The sequence below is a fragment of the Chlamydotis macqueenii genome, chromosome 1 (genome assembly GCF_036417535.1).
Source record: "Chlamydotis macqueenii isolate bChlMac1 chromosome 1, bChlMac1.mat, whole genome shotgun sequence".
Lineage (NCBI taxonomy): Eukaryota > Metazoa > Chordata > Aves > Otidiformes > Otididae > Chlamydotis > Chlamydotis macqueenii.
Genome location: NC_141556.1, coordinates 126,318,650 through 126,344,131, shown reverse-complemented (window position 1 = coordinate 126,344,131; position 25,482 = coordinate 126,318,650). Strand labels below are relative to the sequence as shown.

The window sequence follows — 25,482 nt, the reverse complement described above, 5'->3', positions numbered from 1 at the left end:
TGCGTAGTCTGGTCCCCGTTGGGGCTGAACTACGACACATTGGTATTACCTTAAAAAGTACAGTAAAAATATTTTTAAAGTTATTTTTAATTCCAAAGGAAATTCATTTGAAACATAACAAATATTCATACAGTATGTCTCCCACTTTAATGCATAAAAAATATGTAAAATATAGATCTAATAGGTAATTTACTATATACCAATGTAAATAATTCTGAGCATGTTTTGCCTGACACTCGCTTATGTATTCTGGAGATATCCAAAAAGGGAAAATAACTTAACAATGCAAATGTGTTTTCTATACCAGGTTTAAACATCATTTGGCTTCAAAAAAAAAAAAAAAGATTAAAAGCTTTTTCTTTAATAATACAAAATAGACATGATGGGCCTTTGATGTGCTCTTGCAAGATGTGTTATAGAAAGGTTATTAGTATAAGAAAGCCAGGTATTTTAAAACAGTATGTATCCCAAGTGTAGTGTTGATCACACATAGCTGGAAAGCAAAGTTAAGCACTATTAATCTTCAATGAGAGTTCTGGTTATTTGCCACACTGTGGCAGAGAAAAGTCACTTGGCTCCCACATTAGTAAACTGTTCTTTCTCATCACTTTCACTGTAGCACTCAAAAAGGCTGAGAACAGAGACACAGAACAGATTAATTAGGTATTTAGGATGGATGAATACCAATTGTGGTGTCTTACCAAAGGCAAATAATACCAACTATTTTTTTTTCAGATCTATCACAAATGACACAATTTTACATCTATGTGATTTTCTGACAGTTTTCTTTCAGAAAAAAAAAAAAATAATAATTTCTGTGGCTGCTCCAAAGGTATTATCAATGTTTAGTTAATGAATTCAGATTACATCGACCATATTAACTTTTAATATGCAGCCATCAAAGATTTGATCAGGGTTTTACCACAGACACAATCCATCTTTTGTTTGTCCTGGAGTCAGTGTTGTTACACATGATAACTGATTAGTGCTCCGAAGATTAATAAATCACAAATTTGGTTTTGGTGAAACTCAGTGTAATGCTACTGACCCAAATAAGGAAGTGGATATGGGCACAAAACCCGAAGCTTTTGAAGCAAGCCATAGTGTGAATGTGCAGTGTTAACATAAAATTACAATACATGCTACTTCGTGACCTGGTAGATACAACACTGGCTATTAGTGAGCTTTGGTTACTCAGTTCTATTTCTCAAGGCTTGAAGCAGGGTCAGCATTCAACCCTCACTTATTTTGGACATAATTGCTCTTTTTAGGAGAATTCCTCAGTAACTCTGTTTACCTCTTAATTGAAAAGAATAAGCTTCCTCCCCTACCCCGTAATTAAGAATGAGTGCCAATGAGTCTAGTTTGCATTCAGTGTTTAAAAAAAAAAAAAAAACCAAAAACCAAAAAACAGTTTGGGTATCAGATAATACAGGGAGAGGTCAGTCTGATTTCTGTTTTTTAGCTGAAAACAATGGTAAAGACTGGATGAATAACACAGCTTGAGAATACATCTAGACTGCAGTGTCAGGTACTGGTTCAACATACTGTAAAAGTACAGGGCTTGATGCAAACACTTTTGACTGAGAATGGCTGCAGGGTGATCTGTGGCAACATGGAGCTCAGCAAACTTTTATTTACTCTGTTTCTCCAACAGCCTTTTATGCAGGCATTAAATTCTGTGTAAATGGCTAAAGCACCACAGCGATCTGAATGAACTTTTCTCAAGTTGTCTACAATGATATTAAAATTTGTCCTGCAAAGCTGGTGTTGATGTACTCTCTAGAACTCAGTTCTAAAACTGAAATCATACAATACCAGCAACGCCCTACTGAGAACTTCTATTATGTGAAACAGCTAGGGATCTTTTCTACTCTTCCTGTAGACATGACACACCAGCAGACATTAGTGAAGTGTTATTGAACACACTGTCTGGACCTCTAAGTATAGGATTTAATTCTGATTTTCCTACCGGTCACTCGCGCATCTATGCAGCTGTCTTCATTTGACCTGTAGATTAGTTGTCAGTATAGCAGTTTGGACAGAGCTAATATTGAACATTTTAACCTGTGGTTTTTTGTGATTGATTGCCAGCCCCACTCCCTCCAGCTCTTTTTCTTGATTATTAATTGTAGTCCAGAAATATGGCTAAAGAAATGGTACATCTGATGGAGTTTAACATTGATTAGTCACAGTGGTTAATAGATTTCCACAGAAGCTAAATCTTAATGAAATTTGACAAACAAAACTATTATTGTCTTCTCCACAAAGCTTCATCAGACTACTCCCCTCCCAGAATCTGCAGCACTTTGAATTCACTTTGTCGTGAGTGGCCTTTTAAATCTATTTTAATTTGAAGTCATTGTGAGTGCTAACGGAGCAAGTGTGTAAGCAAAAGTAGAGCTGTAATTTTCCCTATCAGTTGACAGACTTACGGTAGTACAGTCTCTTTGTACCTCAAATATTTGACACACTTCCTCAAAAGGTCAGTAAACATTTCATTTGTATCAGTAGTTTTTGTTATTTGATATGCAGAAGGCATTTGATGTGCAATCGCAGGAGATCACTAAATTGAATGGGAGTCTTGAATATCTTCAGGTTGTCCATGAACTCAAGAAGAGGGAAAGAACTGAGACCGTCACCACACCTCCTATCATATAAGCCACATACAAACACTGAATGATTAGGAAATTATTTTTACTGCTACATAGTTTAAGTAGTCTGAGCTGTAAGCAATGCCCCCTTCTGTGTTCTTCTGTCCTTGCATATAGCAGTTGCCCGAACAATCTACCTGCTATCCAAAACAACTTCATTAGTAAAAACTGTATTTAACTTTGTTGTATCTTATTTTACTAGCCACCTATATCTTAAATTAGGCCATCATGGGCAATGAAGCTGGTTGAGGGGTCTGGAGAACAAGTCTTATGAGGAGCAGCTGAGGGAACTTGGATTGTTTAGTTTAGAGAAGAGGAGGCTGAGAGGAAACCTCATTGCTCTCTACAGCTACCAGAAGGGAGGTTGCAAGGACGTGGGTGTTGGTCTCTTCTCCCAAGTAACTTGTGATAGAACAAGAGGAAATGGTCTCAAGTTGCAGCAAGGGAGGTTTAGGTTGAATATCAGGAAACACTTCTTTACTGAAAGAGTGATCAGGCACTGGAACAGGCTGCCCAAGGAAGTGGTGGATTCACCATCCCTGGAGGTGTTCAAAGAAGATGTAGATGTGGCACTCCAGGACATGGTTTAGTAGACATGGTGGTGTTAGGTTGACGGTTGGACTTGATAATCTTGGAGGTCTCTTCCAACCTTAAGATTCTGTGATTCTGTGATTCTTTGGCACAGGCTGCATCTTTACTATGTTTCTTCCCATGATCACTATGAGAATAGAAATCTAATTCTATAGTCACCAAACAAACAACTACCTCCTAGTATTTCCACCTGCCTATAAAAAGCTGCCATTTTTCATAACTTAAATTCTCCATTAAAAGGATTACTTACTGAATTATCTTGGTTTTCCGTAAAGCCAAGTGATGAAATACTTAGTATCGTTAAATTTATTTTCATATTCTGCCTTCTTGAATAACAACAGGTGGAAAACCAAAGCATGAGGTAGAGAACCTATAAAAAATTACCCACTTTCCGCTCCTCAAAAAATCTACCATTCTCTCTTTTTTTACTCTTGCTCTTTTTCATGTAAACACCAAAATTATTGATCTTCAACCAGGTGTTTACATGAAAAAGTATATTGTCTTATGTAATGTCATCTTTGACTATGTAGTGGAATTTTCTACCCCTTTGTGGCAGAAATGTGGACAATCTATTTAAACCTCTGAATTTATAAGCAATTTTATGAACATTTTTTTTTATATTGCAGATTAAAATGGTGAAAACTCATTTACAAATTACCATTCTTTTATAAAACCTACTTACAGGTTAAACTGTTAACCTCAAGTTAGCCGTAAGGGTATAACCTAAAATTCAAGCTGCCAAAACTTAAAATGATTAGCTTCTTGCCTTCTCTGTATTCACAATAGATGCTTTTATTTCTGGCATTAAAATTGTCAGTACTTTGAGACACGGTCTCCATAATGAGGGAACAAAATAAATTGCCATTGTTTCTTTAGTCATAGGAGTATGCTCTTTCCTTTTTGGGGTGGGGTTTATGGGTTTGGGTTTTCTTCGTGACGAAATTTTCAAGAATTAATTTTAAAATTAATTGCCATTTACAAGGTCTTTCCTACATGCAAGTAAAGAACATATCCATCTTCAGTAATGCTTTGTATTTTGAAGATTATTATGCCGTGAACAACTGAAAATGTTTAACCAGTGAGGCAACATAAGCTCATTTAAAATGGGGTACAGGCATTGTTAACGTAATTGTTGTGGCTGTTTCAAAGTTCCAGCAGAGAGCTGCTACACTTGAAGGCTCGTGATATATTTGCATTCTCCCAAAACACATAGTTAAGATTCTATTTTTCATTTATAAACAAAGGTTTCAGTTATTTCAAATTTTAAAAGTTGAGATCTAAGCAAAAGCTATCATATGCAGGACTAGATATATCTCTTGTGAGAGGTCTAATTATAGTTCTATTAATAAAAACTAGGTTACAATATGGTCCTTTGCTATCATTATGTAGACCCTGCAGATCTTCATTATTTTATAAATAAACTTCATCTGAGGACAAAGAAAAGATCTTTCTGAATAAAATGATATTAAAGTAATATGCTCCACTTTTAAAAAGTTACTTCGAGTTTCAGCCTATTGCATGCCATTTAGATGGTAAATCATGAAAATATCACTGAAGAAAATAATACATAATGTCTATGATTAGAAGGCAGAAAACACAAAAGTCTTTTTAGATTAAATTCTCCTATTTCTCCTATACTTTTAATTTACTAAGTGTTTTATCTCACAAACATTAAAAGGCAACTTTTGTCCTATCTTACTGAAACAATAATGGGTTGCTTATAGATGAGTCACATAGTGTAATCTTTAAAACACAGATTTGCTGCATAATCTACTTTTTGGCTAGTAAAAAGAGCAGGAATTAAGAGAGAAACCTGCTTTTTAGAGAAGGTGTAAGAGAGACCTGTTTTTTCTCCATTTTTTTCCATTTAGAAGACTCCACTCAACCTGCCAAAAAAAAGGTTGGAGAGAGACATGGCCTCATCCATAGCAATTGTAATCTTGCTGACAATTCTGCTAACTTTTTCTAGATATCCTTTCATGGACTTCTTTGTAGCACTCCAAAGGTTTCTAGGGTCTGCACACCACAGACAGAAAACTGCCAAGATGGTGTGGTTGAGATTTTGTTACAGATTTCATGTTAGGGACTTAATTCCTTAGCTAAGAGGTAGCAGAGTTAATTGCTGAACTCAGCATGTGTGAGTATCTACACATGATCCAACTAGAATGTCACTGCATGCATGGCCAGAAGGACCCTAGGACTTCCCTCTAGGACTGTGATTCAAACAATAGAGATTTTTATTTCCCCCCTCACAAATAAAAGTTATATGTGGATACTTAAGTTATGCTGATGACACATAAATTAAAAAAAAAAAAATCAGTTATTTACAATTTCTGAGATTAAAAGCATTATTTGTACTTACATTTCTAGTCACATGAAAGCAGTTTGCAAATGTGAGTATTTCAAAGCTTAGCTTGAGAATAAGCATACTGATGTACAGGTACTCGAGACACTGAATTTTCAGGATATTAATACAGCTCTTTAGGGGCAATGCACTATAGACCCAAGACAAATGAAAATTTACAACATTTAGAATTAAGCTGTTATTTTGACTCCATAAGTAGCAGGGGGAAGTTTAGCTATAGAAGGTGAGGTGGATGAGTGGAAATTATATAAAACAATTTCATCCAACCCTAAATATTTTACAGTTGATTACTGACCTGGATTTCACTATTCATAAATAAGAGAAATGAGTGATGTAATATATTCTTCTATCTTAATTCCAGCTCCGTCTAATCTACTCAAGACAGCACCTCTAGAACCACAAAGGAGTGAATGCAAACCAATTCTACAATGAAAGTAACTTATTCAACACTTTTACAAAGCTAACAGTGATGAGAAATTTCTAAGCAGGAGTAGCCTGTTAAATGAAATAAATTCCACAGCTAGAAACAGAGATGGATTTGAACCACTGAAAACAAGTCAGGAGAAGAAGGAGGATAAGCTGTAGATTTCACATGGAGATTCACTTTTGTGTTTTGAAGACCACCTCTCCCAAAACATCTTGGTCTTTAGAAGAGAAACACAGTCCAAGGACAGCACACAGCTATTAACTATGACTGCTCATGTTACAGCACAATACAAGCAGGGCCTCCTAAATTTCTGCTCTGAAAACCCTCGACAGAAATAAAGCTTGCATGGTACTTCACTGCACTGAGGAGCAAACCATGCTTCATGCATGTATACCACAAGGGCATCCAGCACGTATCACTAAGCTTACCAGACACGTGTAATTTCCTATTTCAGACCAACTATTCTATTGTTATACATAACAGTTTTGTAGGACAAGAGTAATCTGTCCAAAATTTAAAGATCAAGATTTGATCTTTAAATTGATTGTTGTAGGTTGATTGTTGAAAGAAAAAGACTCTGTCCAAAACACAGGTGACACGTGAGGCAAAGAAAAACTTGAACCACAGTGCCATAAAAAAATTACCTTTTTTTTTTTTTGCAATAGTATCATGTTGCTGACTCATTTCATTTGTGATTCATCACTTCTCAGAGCTTTGCTTTGCTTTATTATTGCCAGCCCAGCTATCCTCCTTTCTGTATGCATACATTTTACTTCTGTCCTAAATATAATACGTCACACTTCTCCTGTAATTCATCGATCAGTTTGAGACCATTTGTTCAAGATTGTATTTCGTCCTCAGCCAGTCCTCCAAACTGCTGGACATCTCTGCTATAAAGATGCTGAGCATAAATGTGTGCTGTGTCAGTCATTTGAATCGCTATTAGAAAATGGATAAAACCACAGAAAATTCCTGTGGGATTCCCTGTTTGACTGAACCACTGCTGAACATGCTTTTCAACATTATGATAGTCATATTCATGGTGATCTTCTTTTTTAATAAGGAGAATCAGATGGGACACAATCAAAAGCCAGACTAAACAGGAGATATATCACAGCTAATATTTCATTGTTGTCTACGGGCAATTATTCCCTAGCAGATAAAATGACAGATTATAGGATTGATTTAATTTATACTGGCAAATACAGTTCAATAATTATCTCTAGGAATTTCAGAAATATGTAATCAAGTTAATAGTTTGAGCACCATTTTTCCTGTGTATTACAGATAAAATTATATACTCTCGAGGAGGCTCCTTTAAATAAGTTAGTTATTTGCTCTTTTTTCTCATTACGTTTGAGATCTTTACCATTCTGCAAGAGTTCACAAAGATAACTTCAAAATGTGTTATAACTGACTTTCATAATTTGCTGACAGGATCAGACCTCTTATCTTTGACCTTGCTCCTCTCCAATTCATCTGGTTTTGTTAAATTTGTGATTGCAGTTAGAAACAAGAAAAAACAAGCCTAATAGAAGAAATTCCTCTATACATTAGGAACATAATAAAGGAATCCAACAAACAGTAACACATCTGCATTACTAGTTTGAGAAAAAGCACAGTAAATCGAAGCAGAGAACATTTTGAGAAGAGGATGGCTTCTCACATTCTGACTGCTACTCAAATCAAGGGAATAAAACTTGGACATTTTTTCTAATAAATCAGTCAACTGCATTCAGCAATACCTGAAACTTGTAACTGTTATCTTGAAAATTAAGCCTCAGTGGAGGAATCAGTTTTTTTTGAAAAAGATACAAAATATATTTTGGTTTATAAATTAAAAAAAAAAATTAATTACCTTGGCAAACTGTGCATTTATCCATTTTGTGAATGTTTTCTTTTGAACATCTTCCCGTTCATCTGCCAGAGAAAAGTAAAGTATTTCATTAGAGTTATTCAAGAAAATAGTAAAATATTATTGATTAAAGCTTCAGTCTTGGTTTGTAGTAAAGCTACTATTAATAATTCAAAAACATTCAGGTTTTTTATTTGGATACATTCTGCCCTTGACAATTACGTCAATATATTTATGAAAGCTTACAGGTTCCCTTCATAGTCATGGTCTATATCCCTAGCTCATCTCAGCCATTCTGTGATGTCTTTTCTTCTGAAAGGGAGCATGTTGCAATAGGATCTGAAATATCCCATTCAAATTTTTAATTTCATGTAAGCATAAAAAAAAACCATGTTACCCAATGGTTTTGGCAGCAGAAAACTCTTCTACAGCACTTTTAGAAAAGTACTTGAAATAACAAGTTTATATGCACGTCCTCAAATTCCTTGAGGAAGTGAAGCCTTCTGGATCACAATGATAGTTCTCTATTGGCAGCCCCTGCCATACTTTATACCTTTTCTGCCTTGCAGCTATTTACCCGTCACTATTTGTTATATATTTTGCCTAGAAAAAGAAAAAAGAAACCCATGCATTTGTTCAGCCATATATGAAATTCCTTCTCAATTCTTTAATATGAAAAACATTGTAGAGGGAGATGATTATCTTAGGCCCCAATTCTATATCTAAGGTCTTGATGCAGAATGGAACTGGACACACAAAGGTACAATTCTGATTTATTTTATGTAGGTGGAAAGAGAAAGATGCCTTCAAATTAGAACCTAATCACTATTTGCTCAAAAAAAAAAAAATCTATTAGGCATCATCCTTGAAATAACACAGAAGGGCAGACCTCTTTGTATGACAAAGTCAAACCAAATTAGAATTCAAGGGAATATGTGGAAAAGGCTGCGGAATGCTTAAACTAAAATAAAGCTCACTCAATGCTGCCTTTTGGTTTGCAGTAAAATCTCTACACTTCTTAAATAAAAAAGGATATTAAATTCCCAGCTGAAATGTTCAGCAATTAATAATGTTAATGGACTCAGCTGAATTTGAAAGGCAGGTATGGATGAGCTAAATGCACAGCATTAATAAGGTACTTTGCTTTCCCTCCCTCCACCCCTCCAAGGAGACAAGACAAGGTAAATCTTTTAATACAAATGTATCTTTTGTTTTAAAATTTCATCTCAATAGCACTTCAAAAGTACCTTCCACAAGAATGTTTTCCATTCTCAATAATACAATATACTAATGAAAAAATAATACTAGAGTTTGTAAAGCTACTTTTTTTCATGATAAAAAAAACTTCTGCATACAGGAAGGAGTGTATGCTAATTGCTTTCAGATGATCATGAGTGAAAAGATTTATAATAGTATGACTGGAAACATATCATAGAAGTCAGGCACTATATATATTCTGCCACTGATATATGACTATTTGCTACAATAAACTTTCTAGAATTCTACTGTTGTCTATCCCAAATAGTGCTGATTGCTTCATCCTTTCACTGAAAGTTTTAGTTGAATAGTTAGAAGTTCATCAAAAAGCAAGAGCATGTGGAGAAGATGAATGCTTTTGGTAATAAATGATGCTAAAGCTGTTAAAAAATTTATTTTTCCCCACAAGCATCACTTCCCTCTTTGCTAACTCTTAGTAAGCTGTTTATTATATAGTTTTGACTTATACACAGAAGATAAGAGGAAGATACATTTTGTTGGTGGAAGATATATAGTCAATCTGATGTTGTATTACAAACTTATTCAGCAACTTTATATAAAATATTAAATATAAATAGCTATTTCTTTTTAATAATCTCTGATAAAAATGCCACATGCAAGCTTAAAATGGGGTAGAAAAAGAGTATGTGGGATTTAACAGGGAAAAGGAAAGAGGCAAAACCACCACTTTCAAACTCTTCAGACTTTCTCTTTTTCACCCCAGGACAGTGTAACAGAATATTCAGGAACTGTGTGGTTTCCTTTTTTTTTTTTTTTTTTCCCCACAAAGATATATGCCAGAGATTTAAGTGCTAGTCATCAACTAATTCATGTCCAACAAGCTAATAAAAACCAGGGTCTCCTGAGGAAAATGAGAGTTAAACCCACAATTTGAACATCTGAAAGTTATTCAGAGTTAAGGCAATGCTCTGCTACCTTTGCAAACACAAATCTATTTCACTGCTGTTATCTTTATACGGAGATCATTTCAAGCACTTTTATCTCTAGAGGCTTGCTCTGTCAAGTTTTTACCACAGCAATTTGTCAGTGGCAGCCTCCTAACCTAAAAAACAGCCAATCTTTTGGTAACGCATGGCATGATTTCCCTCTAGTAAGCATGATGTTTTTTAGAAAAATATGTTCTCCTAACCCAGATTTATAGATTGAATGCTAGATGTGGAAGCTGAATGACATTTGTCTGGGTGCTGTAGAAATGTGCCAAGAACACTCAGCTGCCACTTTCGTAACGCTGTGTTTATAACAGATCCTTCAGCAGTGAGCCGATGAATGGCCTTGCAGGTGTTTTTACTGTAAGGCAATAAGAATAATCAAATGGCCAGGCAGGTAATTCCTTCGGCTATTCAAGGGTAATATAAATTTACTTATTTTCTTTCAAGCTGGAAGAATTACAGGATAGCATACTGTCTCTCTTCAGGTTAAATCTAAAAATGAAACACTATGGATCCTGAATTCCTTTATCATAGTAATAATGCGATCACTTCCCAGAGCAAAAATATGCTTTTCTCAAAATGCTGGACATTGAGTGGAATAGGCTTAACCTCCTTTCTGTAGGTTATCAACTCAGAAAATGAACACACTGAGGTCTACAGAAAGCCTTACAGGAAAAAAAAAAAATATATCCTGATCTGTGAGATTTGGCTGGTTTTCATGCACTAAAACCTCTACTACTACTGCGCAGACCTCGTCTCAACTAGAACACATTCACAAATGGATCATGCAGTTCTGATATATTTCTGGTAGGATGAGCATCCAGTTTGCAACTGTGAATGTAAACCTCTTGAATTAGCTAACGGCACATTTGACTTTAAAAGTATTTTTCCAGGCTACAGCTTATAGAAAATTATGGCTAGGAAAGAAAGTGCAGTATTAATGGAGCTAATCATCGGACAAAGGACAGTTCTAAGATTTAATCACGTGGCAAGGCTAATAGAGACAAGTGGTACATTGAAGAATGCTTGGAAACATGCAATCAGGATTCAGCAGAAAAAAGATGCTCTTATTAATGGCAAGTGGTTACCAGACAACTTTTCTAGATACTTAATAAAGTAGTTCATGTTTGCAACCTACTTCTCAAATGAAATTGCCTTCTATTTTCCACAGGAAAACCCAGCATTACGTTGTCATCTCTTCATAAACTAGATTTTTTTTTTCCCCAACAGACCCCTCCTCCAAATACCACCACACATATTAAACAAAAAATGCAACAGGAAAAAAAAAAAAAAATCTACTATACTCTAGATACTATTTTGAAAGCATACAGCACTATTAACAAGTCATAAAAAAGCAATACTTTTAAACAATTTGAGCCGACAAATATGAAGCAGATTTTAAATGAACAAAAGGTTTAGAAAAAGTACAGTATGTATGTCACTACATCATTCCATTTGTATGATATAAGCCACTTTGCCACAGAAAACATGAGGTGGGAGTACGGAAGCTTCCACTCTGATGCATCCTTCTCTATTTTTCTAGAGGATCTTCAGCCTCTCTTGCTCTTGACACACCTGAATAAATAGTGCTTTCACAGAGTGGCTGAGGTTGGAAGGGACCTCTGGAGCTTATCTGGTCCAATCCCCCTGCTCCAGCAGGGTCAGCTAGAGCAGATTACCCAGGACTGTGTCATGTCTGTTTCTGAATATCTCCAAGGATGGAAACTCCACAGCGTCTCTGATTATAGACTGCAACATCAAGACTGCATCTTTCCTACCATCTGCATTCTGCCTTCCAGAGATGTGGGTGGTGGTTTCCAATGCAACTAGCTCAGGAATCTCTCCGCCAGAGTAAGTACAGCCCATTTTTGAAAATTAGAAGACATTCAAAAAAAGTGCATTAACAGTTCAGGGATATGGGAAATGAGCCATATCCTCAGATTACAAGGTTTAATTTGAAACAAACAAACAAACCAACCATTGTCTTTAAGGTGTCAAAAAGGACATTACATAATATGTGTAGAATGTTTGAACCATTGCAGAGACAGGCAGTGATAGGAGGCTTGGTTGTGTGACATTAAGATTATATTCAGTCTTCAGCAAGAAGTTCCATCAAAGGTTGGAACACAAACAGGACAGAAGGAGACTTGTCCTGTTCTATTATCTAGTGTTGCCTTGAGCTGGGTTAAAAAATAATTGAATAGCTATGTTTTGTCTACTAGGAACTATCAGGAAAAAAAAAAAAAAAAAGAAGAAAAAAGGGAGGAAAAAAAAGGAAAAAAAATCCCTTGTACTAGCTGGAAACTTTGAAACAGTGGTGTTAAGGCAAGTGTCAATTCCTTCCTTCATGGCAAATGCAGGTTCATCAGAACACTGCACTGTAGAGAATAAAACCATCAAAATTGCTCTTTGATTTTCTAGCAGCTAAACAATGCAGATTTAGAAAAGGCCAGGATTTGCTTCAGTGAGTGGGAGTGAGTACCAGCAATGGCAGGAGCTCTAGGAACAAAAGAGGCCACAGACAGTCACATTATTGATACTCTGGCTCTATCGACTCACTATTCTTAGAGATTTCCAGCACATTGTTACCATACTCTGCCAGTAACTACAACTGCTGAGAAATGTTCCCTTCCCATTCTTGCTTATCTGGGGGGGGGAGGGGGAGGGGGGGGAATCAATGCAATACAATGACTGAATGATATTTGAGTGGACTAGCTTTGATTTTTAGTCACTGAGGTCATCCAAGACATTCACAAGCTGACAGGAAATACAATAGATTGCTATGACAGACAGCCAAAGATTTTAAGTCTATTGCTCACACAAGGCAATATGTAACATGCAATTCTTTGTCCATCTTCTATAAATATACTGATGAACAGTGTGTTGATTTTATCTGAATACTGTTAAAACTTCCTGTGCTACCCCTTGAGTCTTTAGTGTGGAACCTGAGTCAAATCACCATAATCAAACCATCTCCGGCTTCACAAAACACTGATGAACCTATTCAGAATCTAAGCAGAAATGGGAGACTTCAGCATACAGAAAATCCTCATTAATATAAAAAAAAGTTACAACTCAATCCTCCCAGAAGTAGTATATCAACATTTTCTGAGGACATTTAGTAAGATTCAAGGCAAATTTAGGAAAGGAGCAGGGGTATTACTATACTAAAAAGGCTTGATCTCAACTCTGCTCCCCTCTAGTCCCCTCCTTCAATACAGGAACTCAAAGAGAGGTATTTCATTTGCTGCTTAGGGGACAGAAAAGAGAATGGCTGTAAGAGCCAACCTACAGGATTTCTACTGACATCATAGACCTAGATTGAACCCCAGGCTGAGAAAGCCTTGTATTCTTCTCATTTCATTAGGTTAGCTCAAATTGTTCTCTCGTTACAAATATTTGAGGAAAACTGCTTCCTAACTTCTCCTTTTTTGATTCTTTAAGGCATTACAAGTATTTATATAAGGTCTTCTTCTTCTGACCTAATTTTGCCCAATTCACTGTTTAGGGAAAAACTACAGAGTTCATTCAAGGATGAGTATGAAAGTCAAAGGGTAGAAAAAGAGCAAGAGTGGTACAAAGGATGCAGAACACAACAGAGTGCTAGCCTGGAACAGAAAGAAAGAGAAAAAAGAAAACAAAAATGGGGAAGGGATGGGTGAGGCAGAATGAGGTGAGGTGGAAGGCAGAAGTGGAGGGAAACACCTTTTTCCTGGTTTAGGGGAGAAAAGGGAAAAAGACATATGGAGATGTAGAAGTTGAATGGGAGAGAGACAAATGATGGCAGAGACAAACTCTTTCTGGAAAGAAAAAGAGATGAGGCATTGGTATGTCGTAGCTAGAAGATCATATGCTGAGAAGCAGTGCATTTGAACAAAAGGACCACCCAAGCATGTGTGGCAAACCAGCAAGTGTGATCTGCCTCCCCAGGCCATTAGCCACTTCCAGAAATAAAAGAAAAAGATTTGACTAGCATCCAAAATACCAGGATAACACAAACAAGCTACATATGATGTCTAATACAGTAACAGGCAGCTGTGAAATGTACAGATAGAACTAGGTTTGAATAAATGAATGTAATTTGCTGCATGTTTGTTAAACATGTTTGTTGTCCTAGTCCTAGTCCTTCTCCAGCTACCACACACACACACTTTGGGCATTGATTGTACTTCTCTCTGTCTATGGATTTGACCCAAGAAGAAGCAGCAGAACTCCTAATAGGCAATAGCCTTTCTGAAGGCCCCCATGGGGCTAGTCACTGTCTTCTTGCTGGCTGGCTGTAAAGTGGAGTAGCTAATGATTTAGCTGCAGGGCTAGGAAAGGGCCCTGATTTCGTATCTCCTCTCCTCAGAAGGGAGTAGGAACAGAGTGGCAGCTGCTTTCTTCTCGTGTCTCATGTAGCACACTGACTTTCAGGACACCCACCTCAAATGCTGGCAACCCACCCTCACCTTAGATCTTCAAGAATAAGGACTTGAACCAAGTAGTGTCCTAGTTATTCACAGCTTTGCAAACACAAGCTTTGCTGGTTTTGTTTGTTGGTTTCCTGTCATTCTTTTCTAACCAGCAATGATTTTGGATCCAGGAAGTTTTTCCAAAAGGGAAATCACTCCTAAAATGAAACCTAAGAAGGCTCAGTGTTTCAATACATCAGAATTCTGTGGGGGAGAAAAAAATAAAATTCTCAAAATTAAAGAACAATTCCTCTCTGCCTGAGAAACTGGTGCTCAAAAAGGAAGGAATTCTGCTTATGACATAAGTTATCTTTACATGGAAACATATAATTACTTATTTGGATATTCAGCTTTGTATGAGCAGTGTTTATTATCTGTTTTTCAGTATCATGTGCACATATTGGCAAGTGAAAAGTAAGCCTAATAATGTATTAATAGAACATGCTATTTTAGCGTGACACCATCATTATAATAGTATTTTCTGAACACTGTAGATGAGATATTACATCCTAAAATGAGGTAATGTGTTCGCTCAAACTCCCATGGTTGTTAGAAGTGCTATACTTTCTGAAACCACAGCAGTTTGCTGGAATTTGCAGAATATTGTGTGATTTAACTATATTATCAACTTTTCGGCAGTCAGACACCCATGAAATCATGTTGCCAGTACATCCAAGCACCAGTTGCTCCTTAAGCCCCAACCATGGTTGTTGGTCTGCCTTGGACAAAAGAGTAGTACTTAAATGACATTAAAAAAAACTAGGTTTGACTTTTTTGAAGAAGTAACTAAACATGATAAACAGATTAAATGTCTTGACTGTGTTAACTCTGGTTTCAGATGTTCTTGGTTTTAATCCATTTTTGTGCCTTCCCAGAGAAGACAGGAATTGTTAGCAAAAGAGTGAGGGAATCAGGATCAGCTTTTTTTTTTTTTTCCCCTCCTCAGAAGGAAAAAAACACTGCTGCTTGTGGAGGAAGGATGGCAGCGTTAGGACAGATTGATAGGCGCAGGCAGGTAGCGTGGCAGCAGCAGTCCCTCTGTGAGCCCTAACATACAGCCAGCACAGGGAAAATCCTCATCAGTTAAAGACTAATAAAATTGGTTTGTGTACACAGCACGTTTAGTGACAACTCGTAATAAGCGTTGTTACTCTTCTGTACCAATGATCTGAGAATTGCTGAAACTAATTCAAAGTGAAAGCGAGCATTCTCACCTCGGCTGCTGTTACCAAGCTGGCTGGAAGCTAACCCCAGCATTATAAATGTGCCTGTCACCACTGTGGGAAAAGTTACATACCAGAAAACAGCAGCACTGGCAGATCATGTATTTCAGCAATGTCACAGAAAAAAAACCTCCGACAAAACCCACGAAATAAGAAACATGGTTTTGAAAAACTTTAAATGGCCCTAGCCTTTATGGTTCTCACCAGGAAAGTTGTTATATGCACTGTGAGGAGGAAAAATGTGATAAAGGAGCTGTGGCCAACAGCAAACTTTGTTTGCCAGGACATGGAGGCTGTAGGTTTCTTGGGGGTTGTTTGTTTGTTTGTTTGTTTTTAATTTTGGAGACCAGTGTTTAGTTGATCAGCAGGCCACCTCAGAGTAAAGCTGTGACAGAGGCACTGCATGGGACTATTGTTATAACAGAGAATAATTATAAAAAAATAAAAAGTTAAGGTTATATAACTAGATAAAATTACCTACAATTTTCATATTTATAACTTATATGAAAAATACACAATTGTTTTTGTTTTGTTCAGAAAACAGATTATAAATGCTTACTGTTAGACTGACCATGTCTTTCCTTAGCTGGAGATTTTTACCGTCCAGGTTTCTATTTATGTTCAAATACAAACAATAAAGGACAAGAGACCAAGGATAGTAGGGCTTATTCATAAGCCAATCAGAACAGCTTACATTAAAAAGAGAAAACAGGAGCCTACAAACTTTCTGAATGATAGACTGTCGACTAATAACAAATGAAGCTGAAAGAAGCATCAGGATTTCGAATAGCTCATCAGAGTATGAAATACGACACTAGTACCTAGTGTTTCACACAAGCGGCTGATATAAAAATGAAATTGCTGTACTGTTTTCAGCAAATGCCACCTAGTGATACATAGTTGCAAAACTTGGAAGCACTTCGACTTTTCTGTATTTTCTCCCAGACTTTCTGATTTGCTTCCATGAAAAAAATAAAACATGGTCCGATTTATACGCTTTATATGGTCACAGGCCATCAAAATTCATGTCACACACATGCAGAACACAGACAGAGGAGGATGGGTTAACCATACGTGGGGACCAACATTTCTTTCAGTATCTCTTAAAATATTCATTACAAGTAACCATGCTAAGACCACACTGGTGGCTAACACTAGTCTGTAATATTTCAAGTTATTTTTTTGTTCCTCTGTCAAAAACAATTAGAGAACAGGCTGTTCTAGTCTGCTTGAGTGACTGCTGTCTACTTTATTTCATCTAACCCAATTAGTGTCTGAGTTAATTAGTAGAGGCTGCCACTGAGACACATATCAGAGAAGTTTGTGTTTAATGAGAGCAAGGTGTTAATATGCAATTGTTTACAATACACACGCCCTGTTCTTACAGTGAAGATAACATTTACTGGCCCACAGCTAGGCTTCACCTTTTAATACATCATTTGCAAATCTTTGAAAGAAATAAAATATGCTTCTAAGAATAGCTGTATAAATTAAAGATAAATGATCAGTGTTTTCCACTCCTGTTTTAACCTTACCTGAAGTAGCCAAAATAATGATTAATATCTCTAAATTAAAGTTATCATTTATTTCATTCAGAGAGAACTATTATAGATTGCATGTTTTCAGGTCTCTTAGCTTCCTCTCACCATCCCCAAGCATCCTTCTCTCTCAAGAGGAGAAAAGAAAGGATAGTCAAAGAGTAAGATAAAGCATTAAAAAGCTCCCATTGATATTGATCAGCCTGGGGAGGGGAGGAAGCTAAGAGAATAGAATTTAATTCCTCCAAACCCCTTCCAATTTCACAGCTACTTTAGTCTGTTTGTAGTGGCTTAACTGTACAAGTACTGAAGAATGTTAAATTTTCAGAAATACAAATTATGGGGTCTGTGTCTATAATTAATCGGTATACTAAATAGGCTTGTCTCATATTACCCCACATTTGAGGAAACTGCTACTGTTTTATACAAGTGAAGGATAATACAAATTAGATAAAAGTCTAAATACCAGCACTTGATAGAAAACTTGGATTACAAAGCATGTTAAACATGCATGCCATACCCCTATATAAATGTAAAGCATTCTTGAAAGGAAAAAGAAAGTAATTTAATTTCTAGCCAGCTCATAAACAACATTTTACAAATAGCCATAATGTTTACTGTAGACTGTAAGTAGTTCTTCCTTCAGCTTCCTTTTGAAGCTTCTAATTTTTCATTTAATATCTTTAGTTGGGAAGTGACAGAAAAAAAGATTCAAATTGGAAGAGGGGAGGAGGAATAAAATTAGAAATTAGAAAACTAGAGAAAATTAGGGGAGGGAGGAGGGTTGTCTCTTTCTGTTACTAGTATATTTAAAAAGGAGAACACAACAGAAATAGGTTTTACTCTTCATCCTAAACATCCTCATCATTACAAAGAAAATGCACTTTTTAGTATTTTTAAGACAAAATGTAATAAATTTACAATTCAACAGCGTGCCACCACCAATAGTTCCAACCTTTTTTTTTTCCCCAGAAACCAGTGGGAGAAAACTATCATATGGAACAGGCATTACAAGATGTAAAAATTACATCACTGTTTACAAGAGGAACTCTTTAGGCAACGTACCATTCTTGTCTATCAAGTTATACCCTGCATGGCATTGGTTTCTGGTCCAATTTCTGCCTGTCAAGTACTGTGTTCAGAAGCAGGCAGCCTACAATACATGGGGAAGGTACAGGGATGCATTTCTTTTTAAGCAGTAAGGCATAGATCCCCACTTACAAACATTTTAATGTCTGTAGTAACAGCAGAACAACATGCTCTGTTACATGTTATTAAATATATAGTTTACAAATATGCAGATACTTCTTAGATTATTTTTAAGTTGTCTAAGGAACTAAACAAAAGTACTAAGGAATCCTATCCAAAACTCATCGATCTGGCATTAGTACATTAGGCATCTGTTAAATCTGGAGAGTGAGTTCTGGGCTTGGCATAGAGTTCATCCATACCTGGATATAAAGTGCAACATCTTAAAGTTATATTGGGAGGGTGGAGTAGAAAGAATTGGGAAAAATAAAAGGAACAGGTATGTAGAGATAGCAAGGAAGAACGAGAAGATATATAATTCCATATTATCCATATCTTGAGTAATTTTTCAGTGCTGGGGAAGGGGGAAAGTAAAAGAGGAAGCACTTTTTAGAAAGATAACATAATTAGGTTTAGTAACATCTCCTGGAAATTATTACTCTATATCAGAATATTTGAAGCACTTGTGAAATACTTGTTAAAAGTTGATTTAAGATTAGTACTGCTCATCTTCTCATTAAGTGGACATTGTCTGAGGAAGTTACAAAAGTATTTGCAATAGCAAGATAGAGTATTTATTTATTTATTTATTTATTTAATTCGTGCTGATCTCATACTCTCCCAACTGAAACTAGGATTTTCTGGCTGCACCAGACATGAACATTTTATATAACTCTAACACATTTGCTGCCTGTCTGTATTCTGTGCATTGATCAAGGATTTCTCATTTCAGACATCATTCAGAACTGCTTGCAGTGAATGATTTAATACCTATAACATTAAGTGAAGATTAAGAAATATTAGTATTGATGTTAGGACAGTCACCTATTATAAACATTGATTTTGATTTCAATTCAGCGACAATTCATCAGCTCTACTGAGAGGAGCGGCATCTCCTTAATATAGATTCAGTACAGAAAAAGAAGAAAAACATCTATTTGTCAATCTTTTTACAGTTGTTCTTTTCCAGTCTAGACAACTCAAGGCAAGTGTGACATTTCACAACATCATAAACTACATTCAAGAAACATGTTGTTATTCTTTTCCACTGCTTTTGCAACAGTAAAGAAGAGTAATTTTCTTTGTAGTCTAATGCCTTTAGAGGCACCTCAATCAAACCACATAGATATTTTGATCACATCCATCCTAAAAGAGAAACAGAAGTGAATAGATATTGGAACTTAAGTTTTGACTTCTACCTGGAGGATTGTACAAAAGACCAAATGAGAACATTCAAGGCTGTACGAGCTAGAAAAAAAAAAAAACAACAAGCCGGCAGAGGGAGGGAAGGAAGAAAAAACACATCACTATAAAAAAGGTCGTGGAGTCATCATTGACAGTTCTTTGAAATCATCATCTCAATGTGCAAAGCATATTAAAAAAAAGCCACCCAACATTAGGCATCCCTACACACGCGGTGAACAAAAGAGAAGAGGTCATTTTGTTCCTATAAAAGTCTGATGTGTCCACACCTGAAAGGCTGCATGTGGTACTGGTCTCCACATCTCCAGGAGGATGCAGTGGACTTAGAGAAAGACAAACAGAGACAATCAAGGGGATTGAGTTGCTGTCTTATAAGCAGAAGAGAGCAGGGATGCTTCAGATTGGAGAGAAGGTTTGGGGAAATTTTAGGGAGACATGAAAACCATGAAGGGGTGGAATTTATATTAAAAACTTGCTGTACATGAGCCAGGGGAATCTCACCAAAATAAGACCATGTTAATTTAGAACAGATTAAAGAAAGTACCCATTATTTATAAAGAAGATCAAATAACAGTATATGAAACAGTTCAATGTGTCCACAATTAAAGACCGTATTTCCTCTTCCTCTGCCCAAATTCCTATTTTCTTCAAATTTCTCCTTTAATTTATTACACCTCCTTTACACACTCTTTAATTTCTTTTATGTTTTCACACACTAAAATTTGAACCTGGTTACCATACAAAATCCTTGGGCCAAATGTGTAAAAAGATTAAAGAAGATTTACAAAAATTAATGATGGAAAGGTATTCAGATGAATCTGAACACAAGTATCCTAAGGCAGCACTTAGCTTCAGTACTGAATAATTCCTGATATCCAGAAGCTGTGAGGTATTATCTGCCATGTAAAGGATTCTTGCTTCACATTATTGCTAGGTGGACCTTTAGGCAAATTCAGTGTGGATCAGGATTAAGAAAATAAGAATGCTTCTGTATTTTGCTCCTTTTACTGGTCTCACAAGATAAATATTCTTTGGCCAACGAAAGAACCCAAAAGAAAGTGCATTTTTGAGAAGTGAGGAATCAGCTGGCTACTCCTCTAATATTAGCAATGCCTAACAACTAATTTAGGAACCACATAAATAATGCCTATGTTATTTTGATATTTCTACATCACTAATTGTCAGGCATTCTTCATCAAGATCATCAGCTTGATGACAAAGACACACAGAGGTTAAATCACTTGGATATCTAATTAGCCATCAGAAACAATGCTTCTATGACATTCAGTCTCCACCTAACTTCACAGAAAAATTCAGAGAGTTTGAAACAAAATACTAGTTTTAGAAATTAAATACTGCCATTCATATAATGGAACAAGTAGAAAAATCACACAGTAGGCATCTAGAGTTATAAAAGTAACATGGAAAAGATCTCTAATGAATACAAAACAACATACAAAGGTCGAATTGACATGACTGTCACATTTCAGTCAATGCAAATGGAACTCTTAAAATTCTCTTCTTCATTTCTATTCTATTTTCCCAGTAGAAAGGAAATAAGAGTGCATTTCAAGTCTTGGACATTTTTTCCTCCATTCACAGTCCAGTCTTGAATGGAGAAAGAACTTTGAGAATACATAGTTCTCCATATTAAATTGTCTAACACCTAAGGAGACCATTGTGCATAAGAACGCATCCTTTTAAAATTATTTCTGTTCAAACCATACTAAAAAGTAATACTCAAAAATATGAAGAAAGCTTAAGATAGCATATAAATTGTGTTTGTTCATGTAATTGGGAATGTAGATATTATGTAACAGAATAAAATGCAGATACTTGTCTCCTGATGAATTTTATATATTGTAAGGAACTACCGAGAACACAGCCTGAACTTTTGGACAAAGTGAGCCTGACTACTAACTTAAACATAGAAAAATTTAATAGCCATTTCCCTTTCCCCATGAAGCTAAGTGTGATCACGAGAAAATAATTTCCAGTCCTAACAGCAAATATATTGAAAGAAGTATTCATTAAGGAAGGAGAAGAAGCAGGATACAGAAGCAATATGAATACAAAATTTTAAAAGTATGACTATACTTTAATGTGACTTAAATTATCTTCAAGGATAGCTGTAGATTTATTTAAATGCACTTGATTTAAGGCAGGCATTTAAGGGTTGGTAGGTTTGTATTTTAAATTGGAACAGATGTACACCTACTTTTCAATGTACTGCACTGTCAAGGAATAACCCACAGAACTCCCATAGTTTAGGGCTCTGTCAGAACATACACACAGGAACCTGCTATATATTTCAACTTTGGAAAATAATAATAATTAAAAAAAAAAAGTGCTAAATTGACAGAAAAAAAAAAGGAAAAAAAAAGAAAAAGAAAAAAGTACTTTCCTATTTCACAGATATCACAAGTCACCCTCCTGGTTTGAAGGAGGGGAAAAAGCAGTGCCATTGCTTGAAACAATGCATGTTGCTGGATGACAATCATTAATGAGAATTACAGTCTTGGCAGACTAAGCAACATAGATTGAAATAACTGCAGCAAGTGTAATATTAATGCTAAGAAATAAAGACTTTATGGAATTATAGGCTGCTATCATTTTGTAAAGCTTAATAGCTTTCCCAAGCTATTTTTTTAAACTTATATTTTCCATAGAACTTTACATCTTTGAAAATGTGTCTGTACTTTCTTAAGTAACATACACTTACTAGGATTACAGTGAGAGTAGCAGAGAAAAATATTCAAAAGTTGACTTTGATTTTTACTGCAATCCTTATCAGAAATGTAAGCATTTTGCAAGTTTAAGAGTTGAGATTAGATATTACTTTACAGAATGAATTATTACTGAGATTAGATGCTGCTTTAGAGAATGAATTATTACTGCCAAAATCATTTCAGAGATTAACATTTTGTGCACTTGCTTAGACTGTGCAGTGATACAATGATAAAAAACTGAAGGTGAATTAATTTTAATACTACAAAATTGGAATTCAGCTAGACAAACTGATTGTTAATTAACACAGGTTTTCTATGCACATTCAGAAGACTATAAAAACAAAGACATCAACAAAATTATTCAGAAGCAAATTAAAAACAATAAAAAGAATCATCATGAGGTAATTCAAATGCATCCATATTCAAATTTTGCAGTATTTGTATCAAGTGAAATGTATCTTAACTGACTACTCAAGGAACCAATTCAAAAACACACACATGCACACACATACACACAGATATACATATTTAAAGTAGTGAAGTTTCTGCAGTGAGTTCTGACCTTCAGATCTATCAGAGCATTCTTTGACTGATTAGTTGTGATAGAAGCAAAATAACCATGCATATGATCTTCATTTGTGCAAGTGTTCAAGCAGCCACGTCTCTATATTACCAATATGCTAAGATAGCTTTCCACATATTTCGGAAAGCACATACATCCAATATTTGATTACTTTTATTAAACTTTTCAAGCAAGAAGTGTTCTCCTCACTTCTAAGTATTTATGAGGATTATTTTTCAATTCCAATAACACAAAAGCGAGCATTGAATATGGTTCTTTTTCCTTAATTCATTATTTAATCTCGCAACATAAACTTTAACCTATATGTGTATAAAGCTCTTTTTAACTTTTATACTGTATATTTGATTGCAGCTGTTTTTTTTTTTTTTTTCCACTGTAATTACTAGTTCTCATCTTCCCTTTACAAACTGCAATTAGTCTTGGTGGTTAAAATGTGTGAACTAAATTTCTGAGAGCTGTTATATGTAACAAAGGCTGTAGATTGTGTCTCTCATGTATCCTTCCTATCACTGACTTTTTTGGCAAACTACTATCCTCAACCACTGAGATTAATTAATGCCTCTACGTTTTTCTGCAAGATGTACATGCAAGGTATAGGAGACCCATAATGAAATAGCCAACTATCCACAAGAATTTCAAGTAATGAGCCCCACCATTCAGGACTTTTGGGTGATCTTGCAAATGTAATCCTAGCAGAAATTCTTTGAAAATGCCTGACCATTTACCTTACAGCTTGCAACAATCCATTAACATTTTATGCCTACATTGTGTTAATACATTTTAGATGTTAACCCTCCACCACCTTCAACACTTCAAAACAGTGTAGTTTGCTTTATATTTTGCACCCTTCTGAAAAGCTGCTGTTCCTGTGAGCGAGAAGCCATGTAAGAACTGCTGGCTCTTCTTCTTCTGGGTCTGCAAATCTAAACCACCATACACAGTGTTACAAAAAGTCTCACCACCCAGAAGGTATTCCAGATATTCTGGGTACTTTTAAGTTAGCGGTGGTTCAGTGTACTAGTCCACCCACTTTCACTCTCTACAAGGCGGGCTGATGAGCTGGTATGTCTGCTGCCTTTCTCCCAAAACCTATACTTATCTGGAAAAGATGCCAACGGAATTCAGAGTGCTCCAAAATGACATCGCTGATATTTACAAGCAAGTCATTAAATGAAGAGAATATGAATGGAAACATGCCAAACCAAGAGAATAAGCCCCAAAGAAGTACATGCAAGAATCTTAATTTTGTTCTTTATGCTTTTTTTTTCCCTAAGCAAAATTTTCAATGAGCTGATCAGATTTTTAATCAAAAGTAAAAAATTGCATGGTGCATGGCAGTGTGAATTTGTGTACTTTCTCCTTTTTTTCCCTTCCTCCTTTTTGGTGTAGTGGAACACTCTTCACAACAAATTTACATTCAAGCTGAGCTACCTATCCTGAAACCCTTGAAGATTGGGTTTGCTGCCCTTCCTCCCAGGTTAGGAAGGTCTTCTCCTTATACTGCTGCTGGTGAACCACCTGCTGAAGTAGTGAGCAGCATGGCTATCAGTTCCAGTGCTCTCTGATGTAGCTGTCATAGCCACTTATTAACATCTGAAAAAAAATGAAAATGCTTTTGCATTGATGGGAGAGATGCATAGAAATTATGTTGGGGTTTTTTTTATTAAGTTTTTGTTGTTTGTTGTTGTTTTGGTTTTTTTGGGGTGTTGTTTTTTTTTTTTTTACCCTAAAAATTAGATGTGGTCAAGATATTTTATTCTTACTTTACATGAACATTTATTAACAGAGTTGTAAAAAGGACTGTAAGGCTATGCTAGTTCATTAATTAAATGCATAGAAACAGCCCCAGTCAAAAGGTGAATCCATGTATAGAGTTGTTATTAAGGAGAGGGATTGCAGGAAACACAATTTGTTCTTTTATAGCAAGTAAGAAAGCCAGGTATTGATTAAAATGTTATAGCTTGTTTGAGTGAAGCATACCATTGTTACATTTAATTAATACAATGAAATTGCCCAGTCTATTCTATTAGTTGCTTAATACAGTTATAATGAAGATTTAAATAAGTACTCCAAGCTCCTTCACAAAACTTCAAAAGAAAATTTTAGTGACATTTCTTGACATAAGATATTTTTATTTCATTTATATACTTAATTTTCTGTAATACTCCACTTCCTAATGAGCAGAGAAGCAATATACATAATACAATATACTTTATAGGCTAAGAGTTACCAAAGACAAATATCATCTATTGATCACATTAGAATAAACACAACTATACTTGCGATATCACTGTACTCGTCTCTCTATTCGTAACAATCTAAGACAGCACAAGCTTTCATAAGGAGGCATGACTGCTCTTGCTTCCTTTGAAAAGGGTAAAGAAACATAAGATACACAAGTCACT

The 25,482-nt window shown here is 35.7% G+C and overlaps 1 protein-coding gene across 11 annotated transcripts in view; it reads right to left on the bottom strand.

Moving 5' to 3' along the window:
• DMD (dystrophin) overlaps positions 1 to 25,482 on the bottom strand; it is a 1,302,935-nt gene that overhangs the window by 999,906 nt on the left and 277,547 nt on the right. For all 11 annotated transcript variants that reach the window (XM_086766697.1, XM_086766715.1, XM_086766672.1 and 8 more), the window contains exon 2: positions 7,896 to 7,957. In XM_086766697.1, coding sequence (XP_086622823.1) covers positions 7,896 to 7,957 — 62 coding nt within the window. The remainder of the gene's footprint in view (positions 1 to 7,895; positions 7,958 to 25,482) is intronic.